Below are 25,042 nucleotides of genomic sequence, written 5' to 3' on the forward strand. Positions count from 1 at the left end.
CACACACGGTTCTAATCAATGCTTTATTTATTGGCAAACGCATTCCGGTGATTCCGCCTTCATCGATGCCATCATGATTATTATTTATTTATCACCACATTAGAAAACATCACTGTCCTTTTTCATTGGACAGTCAAACTGTTGTGATGGGAGAGCAGAATTCGGGTCAATTTCTCTGTTGTTCGTGCCTGTGTCCGCCATCTTAACCTTTCCTTTATTTAGACCTTAAGTAGGTTCTCTCTGCCAAATCATGCAACTTCATTTTCAAATAAATCTTGGTAGAGATATTCAATGCTGGCAAAAAAAAGTATAGACCAGGTAAGCTACATCGCAAAATTTGGGCTGATCCCTCGCCCGGCCATGCTCTGATCTGCAAATCAGCCGCGTTCGTTGGGGCTGGATTAGTATCCACATTCCCATCCATTTTAGCTGTTTGGCAGTTCAGTGGCAATTGGTAGGAAAAGCTGCAAGAACGGCTGCTGACCCTTTGATTTCAGAGCTCGTCGACACATGGCCGTCACTGTAAAGTGGGTGAAAATATGGATACTAATCCAGCCCCAACTAATATATTTCGGAGAGAATGCCTACTGGGCATCTAGCCACCGCAACATGTGACCAGATGGCTAGTGCGGCTCTACACCTAGTTGGTATTTCATTAGCCCACAGATTGCGTGAGTGCAAGGGAAGATATCATTCTGACGCACAGGCTGCACCCACAGTCAAAAGAGGCCATTATAGAAGTTGTATTGACTATGTACAAATAGATAAGAGTTCATGGAGCGGCTTAATTGATATGGAGATTTTATCAAGACAGGAAAGTGGTCATGATTCCTTGGTCCCCCATCTCTAAACATCACTGATTACAGGGCAAACAGACAGCTCTTCCCTTAACAACAGGTTAGTAATTAGAGATAAGAGGAAAAACATATACTATGGGATAAAATTATTAACACACCCCTCCCAATTATTGAGTCTGTATAATAAATAAAACAATTCCAGCCCCAACTTTGGGGCATTATTTAATTTATCCAATCTACTTGTACTTTGGAAAGAACATATTCAATCATTTGCAAGCTCAGGAACCTTTTATCAAGAAACTTTTCTCAGGAACAAACTCAACAGAAAGGCAAAGAATCGTTAAGTAAGGACTGTAGGATTAAAAAAGCTAAACTGGTTCAGGCAATAAAATTGGGGATTATTGAGTAAGAAGATATTCTAGAGCAGAATATAGGTAGTGCAACAAACAAACTAAACTTGATGGAGGGCATAGGCTCTGGGAAGATCTTCTTGATGCATCCAAGCGCAATGATATAAGAACGTTTTGCTGCATAGTGTCTCTCGGAACCCGGAACTCTACTATGAAACCAGAGGTGCATGCTCAGCCAACTGAATGGGTGTAGCATTTTGAGGTTTTGTACAATGATCGAGTGGTACCTGAGGTTACCAATTCCTCAAGTGAACCTCATCCAGATGAGTGTGTTGTGGCATCAGGAAATGTAGCTTTTTTTCCATCGCAAGACACGCTGACAGCCACTTAGAACCAAAAGACATTCAGTTCTCTTTCTGTCTGAACCGGAAATTTGGGCCCCATACATAAATACTATCTCTAATGCAAACATTTACAGCGCACCAATACAAGACTCCTGGAGGAGAGTGGAGATAGTGCCAGTTTACAAAAAAGGTAGCTGTACTTTTAAGCTGGATGATAGAGAACATTTTGAGTGAGTTCCAAGTCGACTCAGGCCAAAGACCTGCACCGCTGACTGGGTCTTTCTCTTGTTAAAGTGTAAGTCCATTGATTTTTCATGAGGAGCTTATATGTCGCTTTCATTGATCTACGAGCAGCCTTTGAAAACGTCACTGAGAGAGAAGTTGTGGAAAGTGATTGCTTCACTGGGTGTCATTAGGCGTTTATACACTGAAAAGTTTTCTCAAGTGAGGTGAGGTTGTAATGGAGAGGTGACTGAAAGGATGAAGGTCAAGAAGAGTGTTCGCCAAAGCTGTGTCTTGGCACTTATCCTTTTCCTCATCTTTATAGATGAATGTATGGATTACTTAATGAATTGTTAGTGATTCCCCAGTCTTGGCAAGTAAGAAGGTGCCTGCATTATTGTTCGCGAACAACAACTTATTTAATTCTAAAACTGCGAGAAGTTTGGAAACATTACTCCAAAGGTTTGTGCCTTTTTGCAAAATCATACAATTTGGAAATAAATACAGGGAAAATAAAAAGTAGGGCATTTACCCTCACAAAAATTAGGGGGAAATTAAGACTGGGTAAAAAAACTCTCGAAAAAGTAACTGAGTTTGATTACTTGGGTGTTAGGATATCAGATCTGCATGTCTGGCATGAGCAGATAGCAAAAAGTAGAGTAGAGAAGGCAGAAAATGATTTTGTGAAGGCTCTGTTGAAGCTCACAGAGGGCTCAGTTAATCCCTATAAGGTTAGATTTGGGCCTGAAATCAATCACAAGCTTTGCTGAGATGCGCCCCATTTTATTCTGGATAAGAATTCGGTCTATGGAGGGGTTGAGAATTTACAGAGAAGGTCTCCTTGACATAATTTCGTATTCACTGATGACAAATATTCCATGGCAGAAACATATAAGGATTTATTAATAACCTAGGGTTTGGGAAATACTGGCATAATGTCTCATGAATCAGCAAGAGTTTTTACTGTGTAAGGAAAGATATTGGTATAGTGCATTTGAGAAATTGCTCACCTCACAAAAAAAGGGTTAATTTAAAGGTAAGCTCCTGATGATGAAATGGGAATACAGATTTGAGGTTTACATGGATTTAATATTATCTCTGGCCATGCAAACCTTTGGCTGTCTTTAAGAGCTTGTGGTCAAAATCCAAGTCTGAAAGTAAGATCTGCCGGTCATATAAATCAGCAGATGAAACTGAGGAACCTTTGCATTGCCTACAAAAAACCTAGACAAAAATGGAATGGGTTAAGCCACTTTGTTTACAATAAGGAGTGAGACAGTGTCCCTCTGCTCTTAGAATATGTAACTCAGACACAAGTAGTGAGTTGCGTTTGTGATCTCTAAGTACCTCCGAACAGTGTGGCACATAAAGGAGGAAAATTGGAAATTACTATGCATAAGTTAACCCCTTTTAATGTATCTAATGAAATATATATTTTTATATTTTTTTTAATAGGAATTAAATTTATTAGGTAGCAAAATACTAATTATTACTCATAAGTCAACTCTTCCTAATGCACCTTTTCAACTGATTTGCATGTATTATCATGCCTTTTTCATTGGATTTTATTTATTAATCTTAACAGTTTGCAGCTTTGTGATTTAATGTGTGTAATTGTCGATGGATGGTTTTATCCAAACTGAAGAAAACAGATAAAGCTAGGAATGCGGTTGGAGTCCTTAACACCAGTTTGTCTGGAAAAAAGGTGGTATAGGGAGGTTGGCCCATACGAGATGTGTAGAAGCTATCACAAGTATGAAGACTATTTTAAGGGTAAGTAAGTGCCATGGACAACTATGTATTGGTTCAAAAGGGGTACATATTGGAAACGTGAAAACAAGATTTATTTCCCTCTATGGCTTACGCGGAAAAATGTTATACACCTTTTAGAAAATGCATCACAACTGGTGATCTGAATAAGGACGGTTGGTCCTGCAACCATAACAAGGCCGAAAGGGTTGACAGGTGACCTTTAACGGTGCCCAGAGCAAGTTCTTTCTGGGCTAAAAATACGAAGCAAATAAAACATTAACAGTTTAGCCTGCAATGGGTCCAACTGACAGGCACCGCACAAAGTTGCAAACTTTTCCCAGCAATATCACACACAGACGTCACTGACAAGCATTAGGCAGCTAAGATGATGTCAACTACCCAGCGAAGAAGGTTAAACAGGATCAATTGTTGCCACTTAATCTCTACACATGGAGGTGCAGTTTGCACAAGCACAGGTGCACAGCCCTGCCTTGCTGTTGTGACAGGAGATCCTGCCCAAGTGGCAGCCTGATTGGAGGAAAGATGATCACACCCAGAAGCTCTGGATACCACCCTGTCCTGGTTCAATAGGGATCTACTACAATGACTTGCACCTGGCTGTTTCATACCTTTTTCAAAACTAGGGGCAGGAAAGGGATCAGAATGAAGCCATACTGCAATTCTGCACTCTACTCTAGACAGAATGAGTCTTCGAGAGACAGTCCCCTTGGGAAATCCAACGCTCAAAAGTGCTGACTGCACATTCTCAGCGGTAGCGAAGCGATTGATCAAGGGTTCTTCCCATTGTTGGAAGAGGCCCTTTGGGTGATACTGACATTTGTGATCTGCTAGGCATCTCTGGCTGAGTTTTTCCAGCCTTAGTGTTTAAAGATCTCCCCGATGGTTCAGCCAGCTAAAGAGGAGGACAGCCTCAGCACAGGACCCAAACTGCTCGGTGTAGTACCACATGGAGGAGGTGCTGTCTGTGAGAAACTGCACCAGCCTTCCCTTGATGAAGTGGAGGAAGGGCTTCAATGTCAACTGAATCACCTGCAACTCAAACAAACTGATGTGGACGCAGACTTCCACTGGAGACCAGAGTCTTTTGATCTCCACCTCTTCCAGATGACCTTCCCCAGCCAGTAACGATACATCAGTCACCATCATCAACTCTGGGTGGGATGGGTTTGCCGCTGGTCCAACTGCAGTCGAGAAGCCACCACTGAAGGTCTTTTGCACTCTTTTCCAACACCATTATGGAATCTGAAAGGCTCCCTTGGTGCTTGGTCCACTGAGACTTCAGTTTCCACTACAAAGCTCACACGTGCAACTCAGCACGGTCTTCGAGCAGCATGCAAGGGGCTAGTAGGCCCAAATACCTCAGTCACTCTCATGAAATCCAGGACAGACTCTGAAACAAGGGAATCATAGACAAAGTCCTGGACTCATTGGTCCAAATGAAAACGTTCAAAAGTGCACTGTAGTCAGGATGGCTCTGATGAAAGGGAGACTCTGATGTGACTTCGGAAGGTTGACTGAGAAACCTAAAGATTTAGGAAGGTGCACAATCAACTCGAGGTTGTCAGTGACTAATTGCGGCGAACCCACCTTCAATAGCCAGTTGTCATGGTAGTGTGCCTGAACTCAGAAGATGGGCAGCTACAAACACCATCACCTTTGTGAACATCTAAGGGGTACTTGTGAAGCTCCAAGAGAGCATGGCAAAGTATAAGTGCTCATGGCTCATTGTGAACAGCAGGCAGTATCTGTGGGCCTGCAGCACAGGGATGTGAAAATAAGCATTATGCAGGTTCCACGCCATCATCCAGTTTTTAGAGCAGGGGGAACCTGGACCAGGGTGAGCATTTTATATTTGTCCTGGAGCAGAAAAGCACAGGACAGAGAGAGGCCTCTGCCCTTTGACACAAGAAGTTGGGAAATAATACCCAGTCCCTACTTCTGAGTCCGATGCCCTCTATATGGGATAAAACAGGCATGAGGTCATCCGGGAAGCAGTCTGAGGTGGGTGGCCAGTACGGTGGGACAAAAAGGAATGGCAGGGCAAAACCCAGTTGGACAAACTGCAGAGCCCGTTTGTCATGTGATTTGTTGCCACCCTTGCAGGAAGTGGATAATCCTGCACCTTACTGGGTAGCTGTCTGCTGGTAAAAGTGAACTAAGGAGGCTTGGAAGTTGGGGCCAGTGGGTTGGAAGACTCTGATGAACGCTGCCCTTGGTGGCCGGGTCGATCCTGACTTCTGTTGTGCAGCTGTGCACTAGTAAGGGTTCACCTGAGGGGCTTGAAGGTTGTGGCCGGAGGGGACTGAAGATTGGAATGAATGCTGCCCTGGGTGGCAAGGTCACTGTTTACTGGGCCCACAGCCACACACTTGAAAGAGTTTAGCAAGCCTACTGTGCAGGTGGGGGAGCCCGGTGCTGTTGATTCTCCAAGCCTCTGGCATATCATTGGCATTAACAAAATTGTTGGGGGTGGGGGAATTGCCAAATTTGAGCTGAAAGGCCCAAAGCGTGTTCTGAGACTCAGTTCTCCTTCAAACACTCTAAGCCAAATCTAAATTCTCATCCAACAGGGGGGGAGCCATCAAAAGTCATGTTCATCAAAGATGTCTGGACATCTACTAAGAAGCACTGGGTGCTGTGTGGGGAAATCAGGGTCCCCCTAGAGAAGTTCCATGGCGGCAGGAGGCCTGCTGGTTGACTGGGCCAGAGCAGAGCAAGATTTAGTCCAAGTACCCAACAGCAGGTCAGTGAGGGCTTCATTGAAAGACAACAGGGGTTCGATCTGTTCCTTGGCCAGGCTGTAGGACCTCTCTCTATATATTTGTTTTTACCTCCCTAGTGTGGAGTCGACGGTCAAGTGCTTTCATCAGTTAGTGAGCCAATGGGGGTTGTATGACGTTACAAAGCATGTCTTTACCACACATGGTAATTATAATAAGGTGACGCACTATTCACAAGCCCCCGTGGGATGCCCTATTTAAACACAATTTTTTGCCTCTGTTTAATGTTTATACACACTTTTGTAAATCACATTTTTTTCCAAACTTATTGTCCATGCAACTCTCAATTGTTGCGAGTTGCATGGACAATAAGTTTGGAAAAACAAATTTGATTTACAAAAGTGTGTATAAACATTGAACAGAGGCAAAAAATTGTGTTTAAATAGGGCATCCCACGGGGGCTTGTGAATAGTGCGTCGCTCTCAAACAGTCTCTGTTTGTTGTTTGTGTTTGGAACTGACGTGAGCCAGTCAGTTTGAGCGGCAGCACCACGTAATCATTAGGATTAAATGAAACAGTGTGTTCATTGAATATAAGATTTCTATTGGTGTGCAGAGGGTCAAACCTTTTTCAATTATAATAAGGTAAAATAAAAACGGGGGGGGGGGGGGGGGGGACATCAAAAATGTATGGAAAATGCTACTTACCAGTATGCATCTGTTCTTGGCATTCAGAGCTGCAGAGTCACACACTGTGCAGGGGAAACATCCTAAAGAACGAAGTGCGAACTACGACTTACCTGAACAACGATGTGTTAACAACGAAGAAACTCATTCAACGAAGTCCAGAACCACGAAGGCCTGAACCACGACTATTGGGATCAACGTGGAATCACATATTACAGGGTCCATGACAGAATTACGTCTTGTTTGTTTCCAGGAAGTATGTGTGGCACGTCACTTCTGTCCGCCTCCATATCCCTCATCTTCACTTTGATTAGGCAGTGTTGGAGTGTCACGTCACTCATCTCCGCCCCTCACCCTTCCGAACTGCACTGTAGTGAAAGTGCTAATGCCTCACATTAATCTGTGGCACATCAATCATTTTCGGCCTTTATACATGTTGAAAAGCATTTCCTAAATCCTGCTGGGGGGCAACGTGAACTGCAAAGGTCAGCCACTACGTCTAGTTTGCACCCTGGCTGGCGGACTACAAAGAGTGTTGGGAAGTAGTCTGCTTTCATCCTGCTTGGTTGTACGATGTGGGAATTCTATGAAATTAACAGGTAGGTCATTAATTTGTATCAATGAATTTGCAAACGTTAAAAAACAATTCTGGTGTTTTGTTTTCTAAAATTCGTGGTATTACATTTGTATTTAATGTGATGTAAACATTTTTACATCAAGACACAGGTTGTAGGTATGAAATGGGTAATGGTTTTGGAAGTAATTCAATTCTTGTTTGTCATGTATTTAAAAGTATTACTTTAACTTGGAAAATACGTTTTTTAAAGTAATCAAACCGAATTACAAAATATTAATCTATTATAATTTTTTTTTTAAACAAGCGCATGCTTAATTTATTAAAGCCTAACGAGTCTAATGTCCTTGATTGTGCTTGTGCAGAGGGACACAGCTTGAAGTGTTTGTGTTCGTTACTTGTTAGGTGATTAAGAAGATAAGACTTTCATCTCACTCTTCTTGATTGTTCACGCTGATGGGTTTAAACATGTTTACTTAAAAGAACATACTGGCGTTAATTAGTAATGGACAATTTAAAATATATTCGTAGTTTAGGAAGTCGTGGTTAAATAAGTAGTGGTTAAACATTGTTCGTTGTTTAACTTTCGTGGCTTAGGAAGTCGTGGTTTAGGCAGTAGTTGTTTAGTCATACATCCACTGTGCAGAGGTCCCAATCTGGTGGTGCGCCCGGATGATTACACTTTGTTGTTGTCCTAGAAGAAGTCTTTGAGTCACGAGATAGGTGACTCCTCCTATGGACTATAGTGCGCATGGGCATCAACTCCATCTTCAGATTGTTGTCCATGTTTGGTGCATCTAAGTAAGATAATACTGGTACAGATAAAGGTAGCCGGGAGGTGGGTGGGCGTGTGCGACTCTGCAGGTCTACATGCCAAGAACAGATGCATAATGGTAAGTACCATTTTCCGTTCGAGTAAATGTAAATGTAAATGTAAATGTATAGGCATTTATATAGCGCACTACTTACCCGTAGGGTCCCAAGGCGCTTCGACCGCTGCGAAACCCTTCCTGGCTTCCCTGAGAGATGGTCCCTTAATGGGTATCTCCAGGGTGAGACCAGGCATCCCAGGCGGTCTGGTGGGGCTGTTAGTGAAGATGAGGCAAGCTAATGCCCAGAGTTGCCGAGTGTGATCGCTGATCAGAGTGGGCACCGAGGCGAGAGAATTATCGAGTCCGCTGACCCTGGTCCAGAAACCTGCCACGCCGGGAATCGAACCCTGGTCCCGGGCCGTCCTCTGCTCTCGGGTCTGCCGCCACTAACCAGTGAGCCACACTACTTCGAGGCAAATGAGCTGTGGATCACACACTGTGCATAGATTGCATAGCAGTTCTCTTCCTTAGCAGCGACCACCAGTATCTGTTGCAGTTGTCTGAAATAGTGTTTTGAGTACAGCCTGGCTCGCACTAGCTTGTTGTTTTGCTTCACATCTACACAATAATATTTTGTGAATGTGTGCGGTGTAGACCACGTAGCTGCTTTGTAGATATCATCTAATGGAATGTTTCCTAAAAATGCCATGGAAGCCCCTATTTTATGGGTGGAATGAGCCCCAGGGGGACTGGATAAAGTACGTTTTGCTTTGTGGTAGCAAATTTGTATGCATTTTGCAATACACCTTGCAATACCTGTTTTTGAAATGAAATGGGATTGCCTTTGTATGGTGGAGAGAAAGACATGAAAAGCTGTTTTGTTTTACGAAAGGACTTTGTCCTATCAATATAGTAAAGAAGAGCTCTTTTAAGGTCTAGTGTATGAAGAGCTCTTTCAGCCACTGTTTTAGGTTGGGAGAAGAATACTGGCAGCTCAACAGATTGATTGAGGTGGATTGGTTAAATGACTTTTGGAAGGAATTTTGGATTAGTTCTTAGAACCACTTTATTTTGATGTATTTGTAAGAATGGTTCCTCAATTGTTAGTGCCTGGAGCTCATTTACTCTTCTGAGTGATGTGATAGCCACTATAAAAGCGACTTTCAATGTAAGAAATTGTAGCTCACATTTGTGTAGGGGCTCGAACGGAGGACCCATACGTCTAGTGAGAACAGTGTTTAAATTCCACACTTGTGAGGGTGGTACCCTGGGAGGAATTATTCTTTTGAGGCTTTCCATGAAGGCTTTGATGGCAGGAACTCTGAACAAGCATTTACAATGCAATGGTTTTGCCTTTGTTAAAGTTAGAGCTATTGGCATTGCTCTTGACATTATTATTATTTTTTTTTTTAACATAAATAAATGGCATTGTCATTTACAATGCCACTAGCTTTATCTCTCGCAAATGACACAAACACACACAGAGCCCCCCACACACACACCCACACAGAGCCCCCCACACACACAGCCACACAGAGCCCCCCACACACACAGCCACACAGAGCCCCCCACACACACAGCCACACAGAGCCCCCCACACACAGAGCCACACAAAGCTTCCTACACACACAGCCACACAAAGCTTCCCACACACACAGCCACACAGAGCCCTCCACACACACCCACACAGCACAAGCAGGCAACAGGGGCACACGGAGGCACAAGCAGGCAATAGGGGCACACGGAGGCACAAGCAGGCAACAGGGGCGGATTCCAAGCCCCATATACTATACTAATTCGTTTTTTCCTAGCACATGCGTACTTCGTACGCATTGGCTAGGCAAAACCTAAAAACTGCTTCTCTCGTGGTATTTACAGGTCATTGAGTTTCTATGGCCTGTCTTTTACTTTCTTCTCCAGAGCTTCATTTTTAAACAAAGAAGCAGTTGCTTCTGCTGCCTGGAAGCAACAGTGGGGCGAGGGGGGGGGGCGGGTGGCGGGGGGGAGATGCGAGGGTGGAAACCACTGGTTCAAATTAAGCACTGCTCTACTCCCTCTTTCCATCTTCGCTCATCTATCCTTCTTTCACGTGGTCTCCTTCCTATCGCTTCATGTGTCTCTTCCCCTTGTGCCTTTAACTCATTCTTATCCCCTCCCGCCCTTTCTCTCATTTTTCCATCCTCGTTCGCCTAAACTCTCATTTGTTTCTCTTTCTGTTCATTCTGTATCCTTCCTCTGATTCCTATATCTTGTCTTAATATTTCTCTCCATCTTCCATCGTCTTCCTCTTGTTTATTCTTTCCCTGCCATCCTTATTTCTGGTTCTTCCCAATCTCAATTGCTAGTTCTGTTCTCCCTTTCTTTTTTTGACACTTGTTTCTCTTTTTTCCACCTTTCCTTTAACTAATTTGCTCTCATATCTCGTTTCTGAGATATGAGAGCAAATTCTCCTATAAATTGGTCTGTTTTCCAAAATCTGCATTCTCCCTTCTAGTGTGAACTGTCTTGGGTGTGATCCTCACATGCCACAATGTTGGCCTGGTGGATTTTTTTCCTAAGACTTCTTTTGGTTCTAGGTCTGGTGGTGTACATTTCTCATCCCACTCGTTTAATACGTTTTGTTTACCTTCGTGGTGAGAGGCGGAGTTGGCTTGTGCACTGGAGGATGGCATTGATCCCTTGGCATACCAGAGTAGATGGAAAATAATTGAACATAGAGGTCAACAGGACAATTATGTTGTCAGATGATCTTTCAGCATCATCTCTTGCATTAGTGTTGTGACCACCGTCTGTACTGTTTTAAAACACACATACCTGTAAAACAAAACCTGAAGCCTAAACAGCCACCACCACTTGAATAAGTACTATGACATAGCATTCATGATACATGCAGATCAGCTGAGTGTAATAAGCCATTTATTACTATTAATAAGGCAGGGGGCATAGGGATTCATAGCGTATACGTCCGCACACATCTTATTTATATTTCAAGGCGCACAAGTGTGCAATTATAATAAAACTAATAAAAACACTTTCACACGTCTTTCACAATACGGTCATTTCCGCATTTAGGGATGGGTCATTCTTCCTAACATTTAGTCCAGGAGACGCCCAGAAAGCCTCTTCCTTGGTCTGATTTTCCCACCAGATAAATTACTCGCCAATGTATTTCAATATTATAGAGAAAAGTAAATACATATTAAAAACACCACAGCTCGGAACTAACCACCTTAAGTAGCAGCTATAAAAGTCGGTCTACAAGGTGGCCCATTGTCAGCGTGAACATTATGCGGTTTCTAAACATTATAAATAACAGTTCAAAACTTGCTGAGATTTCACTTAGGGTTTTCAAATCTACCTACTTGTCAGCAACCAGCATGGAACTTAAGCTGGGGAATCCCCCTTACAACCGCCCCCCCCCCCCCCCCCCCCCCCAAGAGAAACGTCATCGTCAACACACAGGGAAACCTACTTGGAAAGTACACTCTTACTTGCATGTTTGCAAAACACTAAAAGCATAATTGTTGGGCCAGCATACAATACAATTATTGACGTGTATCGTGTTCGTGTAAGATGAGCCACGGGACTGGTGACTTTTCACAGATACCCTCAGATTGCCCCTGCGGTTTACAACGTTAATTCACGGGCCCCATAAAATACACCTATACACCCTGTATCAGAAAGGGACAACCCCCCACGATTGCCCCTGCTGTTTACAACGTTAATTCACGGGCCCCATAAAATACACCTATACACCCTGTATCAGAAAGGGACAACCCCCCAACCCCCACTAAACACTTCGAGAAAGCAATATATTGACATCATTTCACCCGAAAGGTGTCGGTAAACATGTGACACCTCCTTATATATATATTTTTTTTTAATTGGACCGGTCTCAAACTGCCCATTAATTTACACTTCAAACAGCAAGCGTGAATTACAACCAACCCACTGGCTTCCCTACAAAACACACATCAGCCCGGATATAAATGCTTCTGTAAAAATTAAACATTCAGCAATTGAGAAGCTACTCTCTATCGCCACATATGCATGCCAAAGTGTAATGTTTGTCGAGCCTTCTTTTATGGGGCACAGCCTAGCAGAATTCAGTGGGGTTGCCCCCATGAGGTGGGTTTGGATTTTTAGAAAGCCTTGAGAGGCGCTACAGGAGGTGGTGGGTAAAGTTGCGAGACGGGGCTGTATACTGCCCACCCCGCTGCAGCCGCGGGAGAGGAGGCCCCGGAGGAGCAGGCACGCCGGCTTGCCTTTCAAATGAACCCACGCAGGCAGCAGCCGTAAAGTGCCCGAGCTCCGCCGCCGCCTCCCCCATAATGAGCGCTTTGTGAGCCGAGCGGCCGGTGGGGCCAGCAGCTGTCACACTGTTTGCACTCCTTGTAAACAGGCCTCGCACCCTGCGCCCGGCGGGGAGGGGGCGCCTTGGGCACGGGGGAGGGGCCCGAGAGAAGTGCCAGGCACGAGGTGCGTGCAAAGCGAGGGGGGCACTAAGGGTGTCAGGCACTGTGTGCTTGGGGGGGGGAGGGGGGTACAGCTGTACAGGGGCGGAGAGGGGCCAGGCATTGCCCCCGTGCATAAGGAGAGGGACAACATGGTACAGCTGGACAGGGGCGGAGAGGGGCCAGGCATTGCCCCCGTGCATAAGGAGAGGGACAGCATGGTAACGGCTACTATGCACGCAGAGGTGCCAGGCACATTGTGTGCCCGTAGATAGAGGGGGCGGAGAGCGGGAGATGCACGCACACAGTGCCTGGCGCAAAAGGACAGGAGACCATAAGGTGCCAGGCAATGTGCACGCAGAGGGGTGCCAGGAAAGGCAAAAGGGCTACCGAGAGAGGTTCCATGCTTCGCATGTGTTAGCAGAGGCACACTGGGTGGTGGTGGTTTGGGAGAGGGGTGCTAGAGCAGTGCATGAGACAGTAGGGGCAAGGGGAAAACTGGCCTAGTGAGAGACGGAATGAGAATTGTGTGCCGAAGGCACAGCGTGTAGGAGCAGCGGGCACCAGCAAGGGGAGCCACGGGGGTGCCAGGCAGGGTGTGCCGAGCTGGACACGGGACCGTCGGCCTAGAGAATGCCGGGCACTGAATGTCAAACTGCTGCTGGCTGCCCATAAGCGCTGCCAGCAGCAATTGGAGGGGTGCCGAGCACTTTCACGTGCCTTTGTATTCCTGCTGTACCCAGTTGTCTCTGTGGTTTTCAATAATAATGTCGGCGCATGGGTTAAAATTGAGGCTACGGGAGTTCGAGGCAGTCACGTTTTGCACGCCTCCTAGCCGACTGTGTTCAAGCAGGGAAATGTCATAACAAGGAAGGAGCTTTGGAGAGCAAACACCAACACTGACTCATGGAACAGACACACGGAGAGGGGGCGGGGGGGTGCGGGGGCGGGAACGGACACACGGGTAGCGGGAGGGAGCCTCCCCTAGTCCCAGCAAACAAAGCACTCACCTGGACTTCGTTCCGGGGCCGAGGCGGGACTTGCTCTTTCCCCGGGGCTCCTCCTTCGCTCGGGAGCCTCGCAGAAGTGCCGGCAATGCCGGACCAGACACGGGGGCGTTCCCGGCGTCCCGTGACGTCGGCAAAAGCCAAAGAATGTCGGGAACGCCCCCGTGTCTGGTCCGGCATTGACGGACAGGCCCCTCGTCCAATGGCAAGGCTCCGTTTACGGAGCCAGCCAATCAATGGCGAGGGCCGAACAAAGCCACACTACACTTCTCATCAGGTTTTCGCCTGCGCCGAAAAGATGCGCAGAGCGCATCTTTGGCGAGGCAAAACCTAACGACAGATGTTGTCTGTTTTGAAGGTAAGCTGCTTTAGCAGCTAGATGTAAACTGATGGATGTATATGCTAAATGACATCTGTGAAGATGTAGTAAGTAGCACATAATATGCTGGATAGAAACATCTAGTGGATTGATATTGTTATTGTTGCAGTAGATAACAAATCTCTTTCATTTAGCTGCAAAGCAGGCTCTAGTAGTTGGACGTCTAGCTTCTTTGATGACGTCCATGCAATCAGGCAGGAGGTTTAGGTAGCCAAATTCTAGGACCTCAGGAGCCAACTGGATAAGTTCAGTTGCATGGGGTCCGGATGCATGATCTCTCCATGGTTCTATGTTGAGAGGTGTGGAGAGGCGTAGTTTATGATGTGGTACCACAGAGTTGTAGCAGGATGGTGTACCACGGCTGTCTTGCCCAAGTTGGTGCGATTAAGATGAGCGTCAGTGAGTTCTGTTGCATCCTGCGTGCCACTAGTGGAATGAGTGAGAGAGGCGGAAAAGTGTATGCAAATATGCCTGACCAACTCATCCATATCGCATTGCCTTAGGACAATGGGTGTGGGTACCTGGCGGCGAAGCTTTGACATTTGGAGTTCAAGTGTGTGGCGAACAGGTCTCTGTCTGGATGTCCCCACTTTTGAAAGAAAGGCTGAATAACTTGTGGATGCAGTTCTCACTCGTGGATTTGTTGTCTCTGACGACTCAACAGATCCGAAATTTGATTGTGAACTCCAGGTAGATGTTCTGCTAGGAGAAAACTGTTTCGAGGAATGGCTCATCTCCATATGCTCTGTTCTAGTTGTGAGAGCTGTAAGGAGTGGGTCCCCCCGTTTTTGTAGCTAATACATGGCTGTCATGTTGTCCGTCCGGACTAAGACAGCCTTGCCTGAGACGTGACTTTGGAAGGATTTCAGGGCCCGAAATATGGCTAGTAACTCCAGATGGTTGATGTGGAGTAGCTTTTGTTGAGGTGTCCACCTGCCTTGTACTGTATGGTCTGATAAATGGGCTCCCCAGCCGGTGAGTGATGCGTCTGTGGTTAGCACTACTTGTGGAAGCAGGTCCAGGAACGGTCGACCTTTGCAAAGGTTTTTGGTGTTTCACCACTGCAGAGAGTGATGTGTTCGACCGTCTACCACCACCAGCTCTGTTAGCTACCCCTGGGCATGGTTCCACTGGCGTGCCAAGCATTCCTGTAAGGGGCACATCTAGAGTCTTGCTTGTGGTACTACGAAGATGCAAGATGCCACCATTCCTATGAGTTGCATGAACACTCAAGCTGGTAATGATTGTTGTGGTTGGAATCTTTGTATAAGAGCTTGCATGCTGTTTATCCTGACTTAATTGGGGGTTGCAAGTGCCTTGGAGGTGTCTATTGTGGCACTTAGGTACGGTTGACAACGGGACGGCTGGAGATGTGACTTTGTCTTGTTTATGGTGAACCTGAGTTTGTGTAAGAGATGAATAGTTTGATGAGTTTGCTGTATGCATTGGTGGTATCGCTTGGCTTTTATTAGCCAGTCGTCCAGATAGGGGAAAACATGAATGTTTTGCCTCCTCAAATGCGCCGCTACTACCGCGAGGCGTTTTGGAAAAACTCGGGCCGGGTAACTCCGAATGGGAGGACTTTGAACTGGTAATGCTGACTGTCCACCACAAACCGAAGATACTTCATGTGAGCCTGGTGAATGGGAATGTGGAAGTAGGCGTCCTTGAGATCTAAAGTGGTAAGGAAATCGCCTTGTGTAAACAAAGGAAGGACTTGTTGCAGAGTGACCATATGGAAATGGTCTGATTGAATGTAGAGGTTCAGTGGTCTGAGGTCTAGCATGGGCCTGAGAGCACCGGTCCTTCTTGGGTATGAGGAAATAGAGTGAGTAAACACCTGTATTTAGGTGATGCAGTGGAACTGGTTCTATTGCATGCTTTTGTAGGAGAGCATTGACCTCCTGTTTCAGTAGTGTCAGATGTTCTTGTGACATAGGACGCTGTCTGGGTGGTATGTGTGGAGGAGTTGAAGTGAGCTCCAGACAATAACCTGTATGAATTATTTGTTATACCCACCTGTCTGTTGTGATGGAGTTCCAGACAGGTAGGAACTGTGATAATCTCCCCCGGACCGGAGTGGAATGGTCTGGGGGGAGGGGAGGGAAGTCACTGTTTGGAAGTGGAGGCAGTACGAGTGTTGCTGCCTCTGCCTTTACCTTTGGTATTATTGCCTCTAGAGCCTCCTTTGTAAAATCCTCTGCTGGGTGAGAACTGGGTGGGAGTTTTGAAAGAAGAGGAGGCGTTGTCAGTGTGCGCCTCTGTAAGAGTGACGAAAGGACCCTCTAGCAGTTTGGGTTTGCAAGGCTCCCATTGACTTTGCAGTATCAGTGTCTTTCTTCATCTTTTCTAAAGATGTATCGACACTGGGTCCAAACAAATGCTGTTCATCGAAAGGCTGATTTAAAATAGTGTTTTGCACCTCTAGTTTAAATCCGGAGATACGTAGCCATGCATGTCTGCGTAAGAGCACACTAGTATTCATTGCCCTAGAGGGGCCGTCTACAACATCTAGACCACAGCGAAAGGAGGAGTTTGTGATGATTTTACCTTCTTGAATTAGGTTGTTAGCCCTGGTTTTATCAGGGAGATGTTCCAATAGGGTTTCCTGCTCATCATAATGAGCCCTATTACACCTTGCCAGTAACGCATGTGTATTGGCAATCCTCCAAACATTAGCCGCTTGGTATGCCATCCGCTTACTGGAGGCATCTAATCATTTAGACTCTTTATCAGGGGGTGGGGCATCCCCGAATTTTGTGAGTTGGCTCTCTTTCGGGCGTTAGAAACCACTAATGAGTCTAAAGGGAGCTGGCCTTTAATATAAGCTGGGTCAGTAGGGGCAGGCTTATATTTTTTCTCAATCCTAGGATTGATAAATCTGGCTCTGACAGGGTCTTTAAAGACCTCTGGGGCATTTTTGATGACCCCCTTGAGCATTGGTAGTGTTAGTGTGGACCTTTGCGAAGGTGTGATAGTGTCCAGAAGGAAGTCATCATCTACGGGGTCAGTGTGCATATCTACCCCATGAAACTGAGCAGCCCTGTGTAGTAGCTATGAAAATCCTATGGTGTCGTCTGGAGGGTATGGTACCCAGGGGTCATGTGATGGTGAATAAGGATCCCTATGGTCTTCAAATGGTTCTTCATTGTCTCCGTCCCCAAAATCCTCATCCTCATCTAAAGGTGGTGGAGTGTTTTGGGGGTAATGATGAGTTTTTAGGAGAAATGTCAGGGTCATGCACCAATGGAGGTGGTGAGAAGTCCCTTATGGGAGTAGTCTGGGCATTTTTCTTTTGAGGAACTGGAGCTGGAGCTGGAGGGTCCAATTTCCTCTTTTTAGGCTGCAGTATTATTTGACCTGTTTTGGGGTTTAGTAGAAGAGTCTTTTGGAATGGGTCTGGCTTAAAAAGCTCTTCATCGGCAGTGTCCTTTTGGGAACTGACTTTTTCGGGTCCAAGCGTTTGTAAGGTGTAGCTATGGGAGGTTTTTTCAGCTCCTTTTGCTTTTGATCAGTACCTTTCTTTGGCTGGGGACCGGAATCTATTTTCGGTTCGGAAGATTTAGGTTCCGAAGATTTATTCGGTACTGGTTGTTTACGTTCCAGATGTTTTTTCGGCTCCAGTTGTTTTGTTTAGGATCCAGATGTTTTTTCCGTTCTAGTTGCTTCGGGTCCAAAAGGTTTCTCGGTTCCAGCTGCTTTGGTTCCGAGTGTTTCTTCAGTAGGGGTTGCTTGGGTTCCAAAGATTTTTTCGGTTCCGGGTGGCTAGGTTCCGAACCTTTCTTCTGTGGGAGTTGTTTCGGCCCGGAAGGTGGTCGGAGTGGGATAAGGTTGACTCGAGCCAGAGTCACCTGAAGGTTTTAGTTTCGTCTTCTTTGCCGGGCCAGAAGGCGGGGCGTGAGAAGTGTTAGAATGGCGCCCACATAGGCCAGAGGGTGAAGGTGTTACCATAGCCTTGTCTGACATGGAGGGGTGAGAGGGGTCAGTAGGGTCGACGTCTGTACTTACAATCCATTGACCTGGTGGAATGCTGTTGCCATCGTCTGCTTCGTCATTGGCCTGCTGACCATCTTCAGGATCGGGGTCTTCGGCTTGCGAATCGATGACCAACTGTTCCTCTGTGTCTTCTAACTCCTGTTGCTCAAGAGTCTCTGGAATGATGTTGTCGGCAGGGGGTGCTGAAGCTTGAGCCATGGCCCGTTCGAGCCTGTCGATCCCTCATGGTTTTCTTCAACTTGAAGGAGCTGCAGGAATGGCAGTGTCGACTCTCGTGTTGTGGCTACAAACAGAGGTTGCAGACTTGGTGCAGATCAGTGTGGGGGAATTTGTGTCCACACTGAGGGCACTTTTTGGTTGGAGAGGGATCGAGATCGAAAACAATACCGACGATAGAGTTATGGATCGCGCGTCGAAAGGTCGATCAGTAACGAACCCGACCAGGAGCACGACAAACACATCCGAGCACAATGGCAGAAAAAAACAATCTGAAGATGGAGTTGATGGCCATGCACACTATAGTCCATAGGAAGAGTCACCTATCTTGTGACTTCAAAGACTTCTTCCAGGACAACAACTAAGTGTATTCATCTGGACCCACCACCAGATGGCGACCTATGCACAGTGTGTAATCTGCAGCTCATATGCCTCGAACATATAGTTATCTCTAATAACTATAACTCGTGCCCTAAGGTAACTAAGATGAGATGCATTTAGATCGATACAAAGCAATGATCTTTACTAGCCTAAGCTCCAACTTTGATGCAAAACAAAATGTTCCTTCAATTGTTCTTAAAAACTGGAGTGCTCTTAGTGACAATAAAGGGCCACATTTTAGCTTAAGAGTTAAAAGGGGCACCTAAACAGTTACAATTGTCCACTTTTAAGACTGCTGATCCCTCTATAAGATTTTTTTATTTTGGTACTTTTATGCCCAAAGAATAAAACAAAGGACTTTGACCAATTTACCCTTAAATCTAAAGAGGGCATGAACTCCGTAAAGCCATCCAACAGCCTCTGCAAATCATTTGCAGTCCTAGCTATGAGGACTACGTCATTGGCAGAGCGGAGGGTAGGGATGAAACGGTTTCCCACCATCGGTATGTCTGCCTTCTCTTGAAAAAGTTGCTTCTCGAGTCCATTTATATCAATTAGAAATAAAAAAAACGCTAAAATACAACCTTGACAGATTCCCCAACGGCAATTTTTGGCAAATGTGCAGTTTCCATAAGGAGAACTGTTAATTCTTATGGAGGTATCCCAGTGTAACCCCCAAACTCTCTAAGATATTTCACAGTTTTGAGCGATTTAGTGTGTCAAAGGCGCTTGTTAAGTCCACAGAGGAGAAATGAAAGGCGCTGTTTTAGGCTTGTACATATTTGCAAATTAACATTCAAAATCAAGTAAAAGGATCTATGGAACCTACAGGCCACAGGTTGGCCAATAGTTTCCCTCAGCTCCACCTGACTGCAGGCCACATGTTCTAGTGCTGTGAGACACACTAGTTCTAGCCCCTCATATGCAAGAGGACTACTATGCTCTAAATAATAAAGCAGCCCACTGGCTAAGAGACACATCCAGGTGGCATACTGAATTTTCTATGGTGATATTAATGGTCTGAAGAACTTACTGAATTGGCCTGGGAAAAAGGAAGTGCCTGTGGATTGTACTATCATCAATTTTAAGTCACAAAAATGGATGAATCCTTATTAAAGTATTTTTACCCCTAGCAACATGGTTTAGGGCCCATCCAGGTTCTGCCATTAGGATACTTTTTCCATCCACATTCATGCAAGGAAGATCATCATATTTTGGGGCGTAGACTCAAACTTTTAATGTAGAAGTCTGAAACTCTTTTGCAGCTCTTGCTTCACTGGAGGACTTGGACTGACTTCACCCCAGTCTGGAGGGGGTTGCACAGCTTGATTTGTATATTGATGTGAAAGGGCTTTGGAGACAGGCCCTTCTATTGATTTTGTGGCCCTTATGCCCAATTTAATGAACCCTGGGGAAGAAGGGAAAGGGCTTAGGAGTCCTTCATGGAATACCACATGTCCGGAGAACAAGTTGAAGAATCTTGACTGGCTATATATAACACATAGCTCATAAAAGGGACACACATCACCTACCTGTACACTACAGAAAGCTCAATGGTGCTAGCAACTAACACACTGTAGTCCTCAGGGTCTTTCTGCTCGCCAGAGGCCCCTGAAGGAGAACACAAGACAGCAATGGGTCAATGGCACCACTAACCAAACATAACCAATATCTGCATTGGGTTCTTTGTATTCATTACCTTCTTGTACGTCTTCGGTCTCCCAGTAGGATGGTAAGGTGAACACGAGGACTCTGGAGATAGGACCATCCTGCTGAATGTTCCAACTCTGCAGCACCACTGTAAATACAAAGTGTTTTTAAATCAATGATGCGTCTTTCTTGGGCCATGGAAGTGTGGTTAAGCGTCAGACTAGTTGAAAAAACACCATCTAGAAAATTTGTAGTCACATCTATCTTCGTCTCAGTTTTGCTTTCAATATAACTTTGTCTGTTGCAAAGTGCCAAGAATCAGCTTGCTTTAGAGTCTATGCTATCCAAATGTGCACTAGAAAGACATTCATTAGTAAATCTACTGATGCTCTAATGGGAAAGGCTACAAGCACAGAATGAATAGATGAATAGGTGACATGAAAAGTGACTTCATTGTATGATATGGCGACGAGGACAGCTAATCTTACAGGGAAAAACGTTGGTAGGGGCACCGGACTGAGGGTGACATGGATAATGCTTCTCCATAAGAAAATATTGTAAAATTGCATAGCTCTTTCAGAATAATGCTGCTGTAAAGGGCACTGGACTCGCTGAATGGCATTGCCTTGAAGGAAATTGCTGTTACCGGACAACACCATCACACAGAAATAGCAGGCCACGGAAAAGACTTGATATTGTAATAATTCACAATGCTTTCACTAAGGGCAACTCTAAAAAAGGTGCACCACCACACAAGGAGACAACTGCAGCACACTTCTCTAACTGAATGACACAGTATGTGAGAGCAGTGTGCTCCAGTACAGACACTGCTCAAAGGCAACGTGCTCTCACACAATGAAACTGCAATGGTACACCTCTCGCACACAGTGACACAACATAACATGTTTTTGTAAAGCACACATTCACCCTGAAGGGTATCTTGGAGCAGATCTTAATTGTTATCCAACTCAATGGTACTCATTTCATCAACTGCAGAAGGATAAAAGGCTCAGCGGACCCAGTGGAATTCCAGCCTGTAACCATAAAGTCCAACACGGATCCCTAAACCACTGGACCTGGCTTTGTGACACTGTAAGAAAACACTCACACAGCAAGGTACACTTCTCTCATACAACGTCGCTGTAAGAAAGTACACATATTTCACACAGTGACATTGTTTTGATGTACACATCTACAACAGGAACACTGTACTGAGATATGCATTTCTAAAAGTGGCAAGTACTGAGTCAGACTGCACTAATACACAGTGCTTTTACAGTGACACCATTTTAAGGCACACTGCTCTTAGAGATGTACTAAATTGAGGCCCCCTGCTCAGGCACAGTGAAACTGTACTCAGACACACTGTTCCCACGTGGTGACACTGTACTGTAACTAACATCCCTCACTCAATGACTGCACTAGAACAAACTGTTCACAAAGTGACAACATATGGAGACCTGTACTATCAGAGAGTGATACTGTTCTAAAGGACAGTGCTTTCACTAGGTCCTAAGGGACATTACTTTTACAGGGTGGCATTGGGCAAAGGGACTCTGCCCTCACAAAGTAAAACAGCACTAAGGGTGTCATGACTCTCAGAACACAATAATGAAAAAGAAAAGACTAATTTTCAGAGAAATTCTGCCCTACGGGGTACCGCTTTCAGAGTGATTCTTTGATAGGAACCCTTGTCTCAGAGTGATAGTGCAGTAATGGTCACTATTCTCAGAGACATACTTTGCTAGGAAACCCTGCTCTCACAGAACCTTACTACCAGGGTAATCCACCCATAGAGCTATAAACATTTAAAGCACAATGCTATTTAGGGGGAGCACTGCTTAGTGTATTCATTTAAGGAGGGGTTTTGTATACCACGGCGAGTTGTCTTTGGGTAACACCATAGCTCATGCAGGTACAACCCTGCAGACTGGAATTACATCTTGACTTTTTGAAGTAGAAGTTAGTGTCCAAAGAGGCAGGTGTGTAACCAGGTCTGTATTTCTTTATCCCCTTCATCGGATTCCACGTGGTAATTTCAGATCCAATAATTACTCTGACATTGATTGTGGGAGAGTAATAGAGCAATTATTTTGGGGTCTTTCGCTTCATCATGTTGACATAATAATCTATGAACATTTAGTTTGGCAGTTGGAGGGAGTTTTGATTGATATACTCTGCTGTGTTGTTTTCAGTCTCTTTTACTATTTGTTTATGAGGGAGACACACTTAACTCCCTATGTTCTGTTCCTATTCCTTCCCTCCGTACATACAATTTTTAAAAACTATTTGTTTTTGTTTACGCCTTTTGTTGACCTAGCCTCTCATAAATATCGGAACCTTTCCTACGGTTTACCTTAACATAGCCTGCACAATCAAAATGTCACCCCTTCAACCCTGTTCCTAGACAACCTCAGTCACAGGTGGTTCTGAAAGTTTCAATTATTAGGAGTTTCTATACTACTAGTGGTTGGAGTGGGTTCTTCGGTTCAGGTCAAGAGAGTTCCAAAATCTGGGTCTTGTACACTCACAGAACTGCTCCTGTGTTCCATTCTTTCAAAGAAACACTGGTTGATCCATCGTACCAATAGCAAACATTTGTGTTTGGTATATAATGAGGAGTCCGCTTCTGTAGGTGAGCTTGCCCTTTTCCGCAATACACTTTGAGAGGACACAGGACCTTGAATATATTGCCCGCAATGGTCATTATTGTAAAAATAGTAGCATCCTGTGCCAGAATATAGGCCAATAAATGATTCTAAAAATAATCAATGAACAAATAAATAACGTGATATGTACAACCTTATCTCACTTTTCAAATCCTACACTTCATCTTTAATTTGTAAATGTTGTAAAACCGGGGTTTGCAGTCTAATTTCCACAATGACAGAATAATAAAATACAAAGACACTGAATATGTCTGAGAGACACCTCTGTTGTAGCACGCCACACTCGAGCCATGCCTAGCCTTGCCTTGCCGCACCACGCCAGACCTGAGCAGAGCAGGGCTGATTGGAGATCAGACGTGCGCAGACCTGACAATCTAGCACAGAGGAGTGCCGTGGTTGCCGCGGGTGCAACGAGCGGGTGCCGAGAATCAGGCACGGAATTTCGGAGGAGCGACCTTAACCCCCACACTCAAGCCTTACCCACGCCAAGCCCACGCAAAGTACACTAATTGTCGAGGGGCCCCCCGCCCCAAGCCCCCTAGGTGTGGCGCGGTGGCCTGGCGGGTATAGAGGAGGATCAAAAGAACCTGAAACTGAGTAGGCCTGCAACTAGGGCAGGAAGGAAGCCCCAGTACCCAGTGCGGCGGTGGCCTGGTCCTAGTAAGGCGAAGGAGGGGCAGAGAGGGCCCAAACGAGTGGTAAAAAAAAGACTGCCCAGCTCAACCATTAATATCAAGATATCCATCCCATGGGCAGGAGACGACAAACGGAGATAGCCCCTGTGCGACAAACATCAAACAAGGAAAAAGGGCAGTATCCTTATAACCTTCAGCAAGGCGGGCTGGTGGGCAGCGGCACAACAGAGGTAAGTGAGTGTGAGTATATGATTAAACGCCGGATATATTAGCAGTGCCCTCCTTTCCTGTCAAATATTTTTTAGAAAGGAAAATCTTTTAGGGGAGAGCTACAGAGAAGTCCGAACCACGTCCCATAGCATTACATAAGTAAAAGGACTATGGGCCCAAAACGCAAACAAAAACAACGGAAAGAAGCCCCAGAAGATAGCCCGGAGACGAGTGAGATACTGACGGGATCAAGGTCATGGGTAGAGAGCCAGGAAAGCCAGGTCTCCCATGAGGATAATACCATGGGGCGACGCAAGAAGAGGAAAGGGAAAAAAGTTACTAAACAGGCCCCGCAAGCCAAAAAGGGGTGTACTTCAACATCTACCATAAAAAGATCACTACAACCTCTAATCCCATTAAAGACTGTGTAGGCAAACATTATAAAGTACCAAATTTACCTGTAATAAATCTGGAAAATGGAGAGGAACACCGGCCTGAGAACGCAACAAATATAGAAACGGAGGAGGTGGATCAGGTGGAAAAAACCAAGAGGGGAGTCCCAGAAGAAGATTTGGATGAAGAGATAGTGGACCCCGTGCTAATAAATCTCTCCCTCGAGAGCCAAAATTTAATAATGGCAGCACCCCAGCTCTCATCTTCACCAAAACTTTTTTCCCCGCAAATTTCGGGGAATGAAGGGCAATCGAGAAGGGAAAGCCTTGAGTCTAGCTCTGTCTGGGGGGCTCCTTCTAATCAAGTACTACAATGTCGCGAGGGGAAAAACAATCCAAACCAGCAGGACTCTGGAAGGACAGGGAGTCAAGTAATCCCAGAGAGGAATAGCCCACAGGACTTGGACATGTCAGCAGCACCCACATTGTCTATGTTGGACATACTATTGATGCTACAGAAAACCCTTCAGGGAATATTAGAAGTAACAATGTCAAACAACGGCGTATTAAACGCCCAAAAGATGTTCCTAAAAAAGATTGAAGGGGAGCTGGCAGGAATCAAAGGGCAAATGCCTGCCATGCAAAGACCAGTAGGGTCCCCACAGACAACAGATCTCTGTATAAGATGTGAACAGGCGGAGCCACGAGATAATGTGTGTATATCGAAGCGCCCAATGCTGGTAAAAAGGAGATGCGATCACGTAAGGGTCCGTAC

General features: G+C 45.4%; 1 protein-coding gene across 1 annotated transcript in view; it reads right to left on the reverse strand.

Moving 5' to 3' along the window:
- The window catches only part of KPTN (kaptin, actin binding protein), a 197,985-nt gene that overhangs the window by 61,699 nt on the left and 111,244 nt on the right, over positions 1-25,042 (reverse strand). Inside the window, exons 8-9 of the mRNA XM_086938644.1 lie at positions 20,411-20,509; positions 20,244-20,322 (exon numbers count right to left, since the gene is read on the reverse strand). Coding sequence (XP_086794770.1) covers positions 20,244-20,322; positions 20,411-20,509 — 178 coding nt within the window. The remainder of the gene's footprint in view (positions 1-20,243; positions 20,323-20,410; positions 20,510-25,042) is intronic.

The sequence above is a fragment of the Lissotriton vulgaris genome, chromosome 9 (genome assembly GCF_964263255.1).
Source record: "Lissotriton vulgaris chromosome 9, aLisVul1.2, whole genome shotgun sequence".
NCBI lineage: Eukaryota > Metazoa > Chordata > Amphibia > Caudata > Salamandridae > Lissotriton > Lissotriton vulgaris.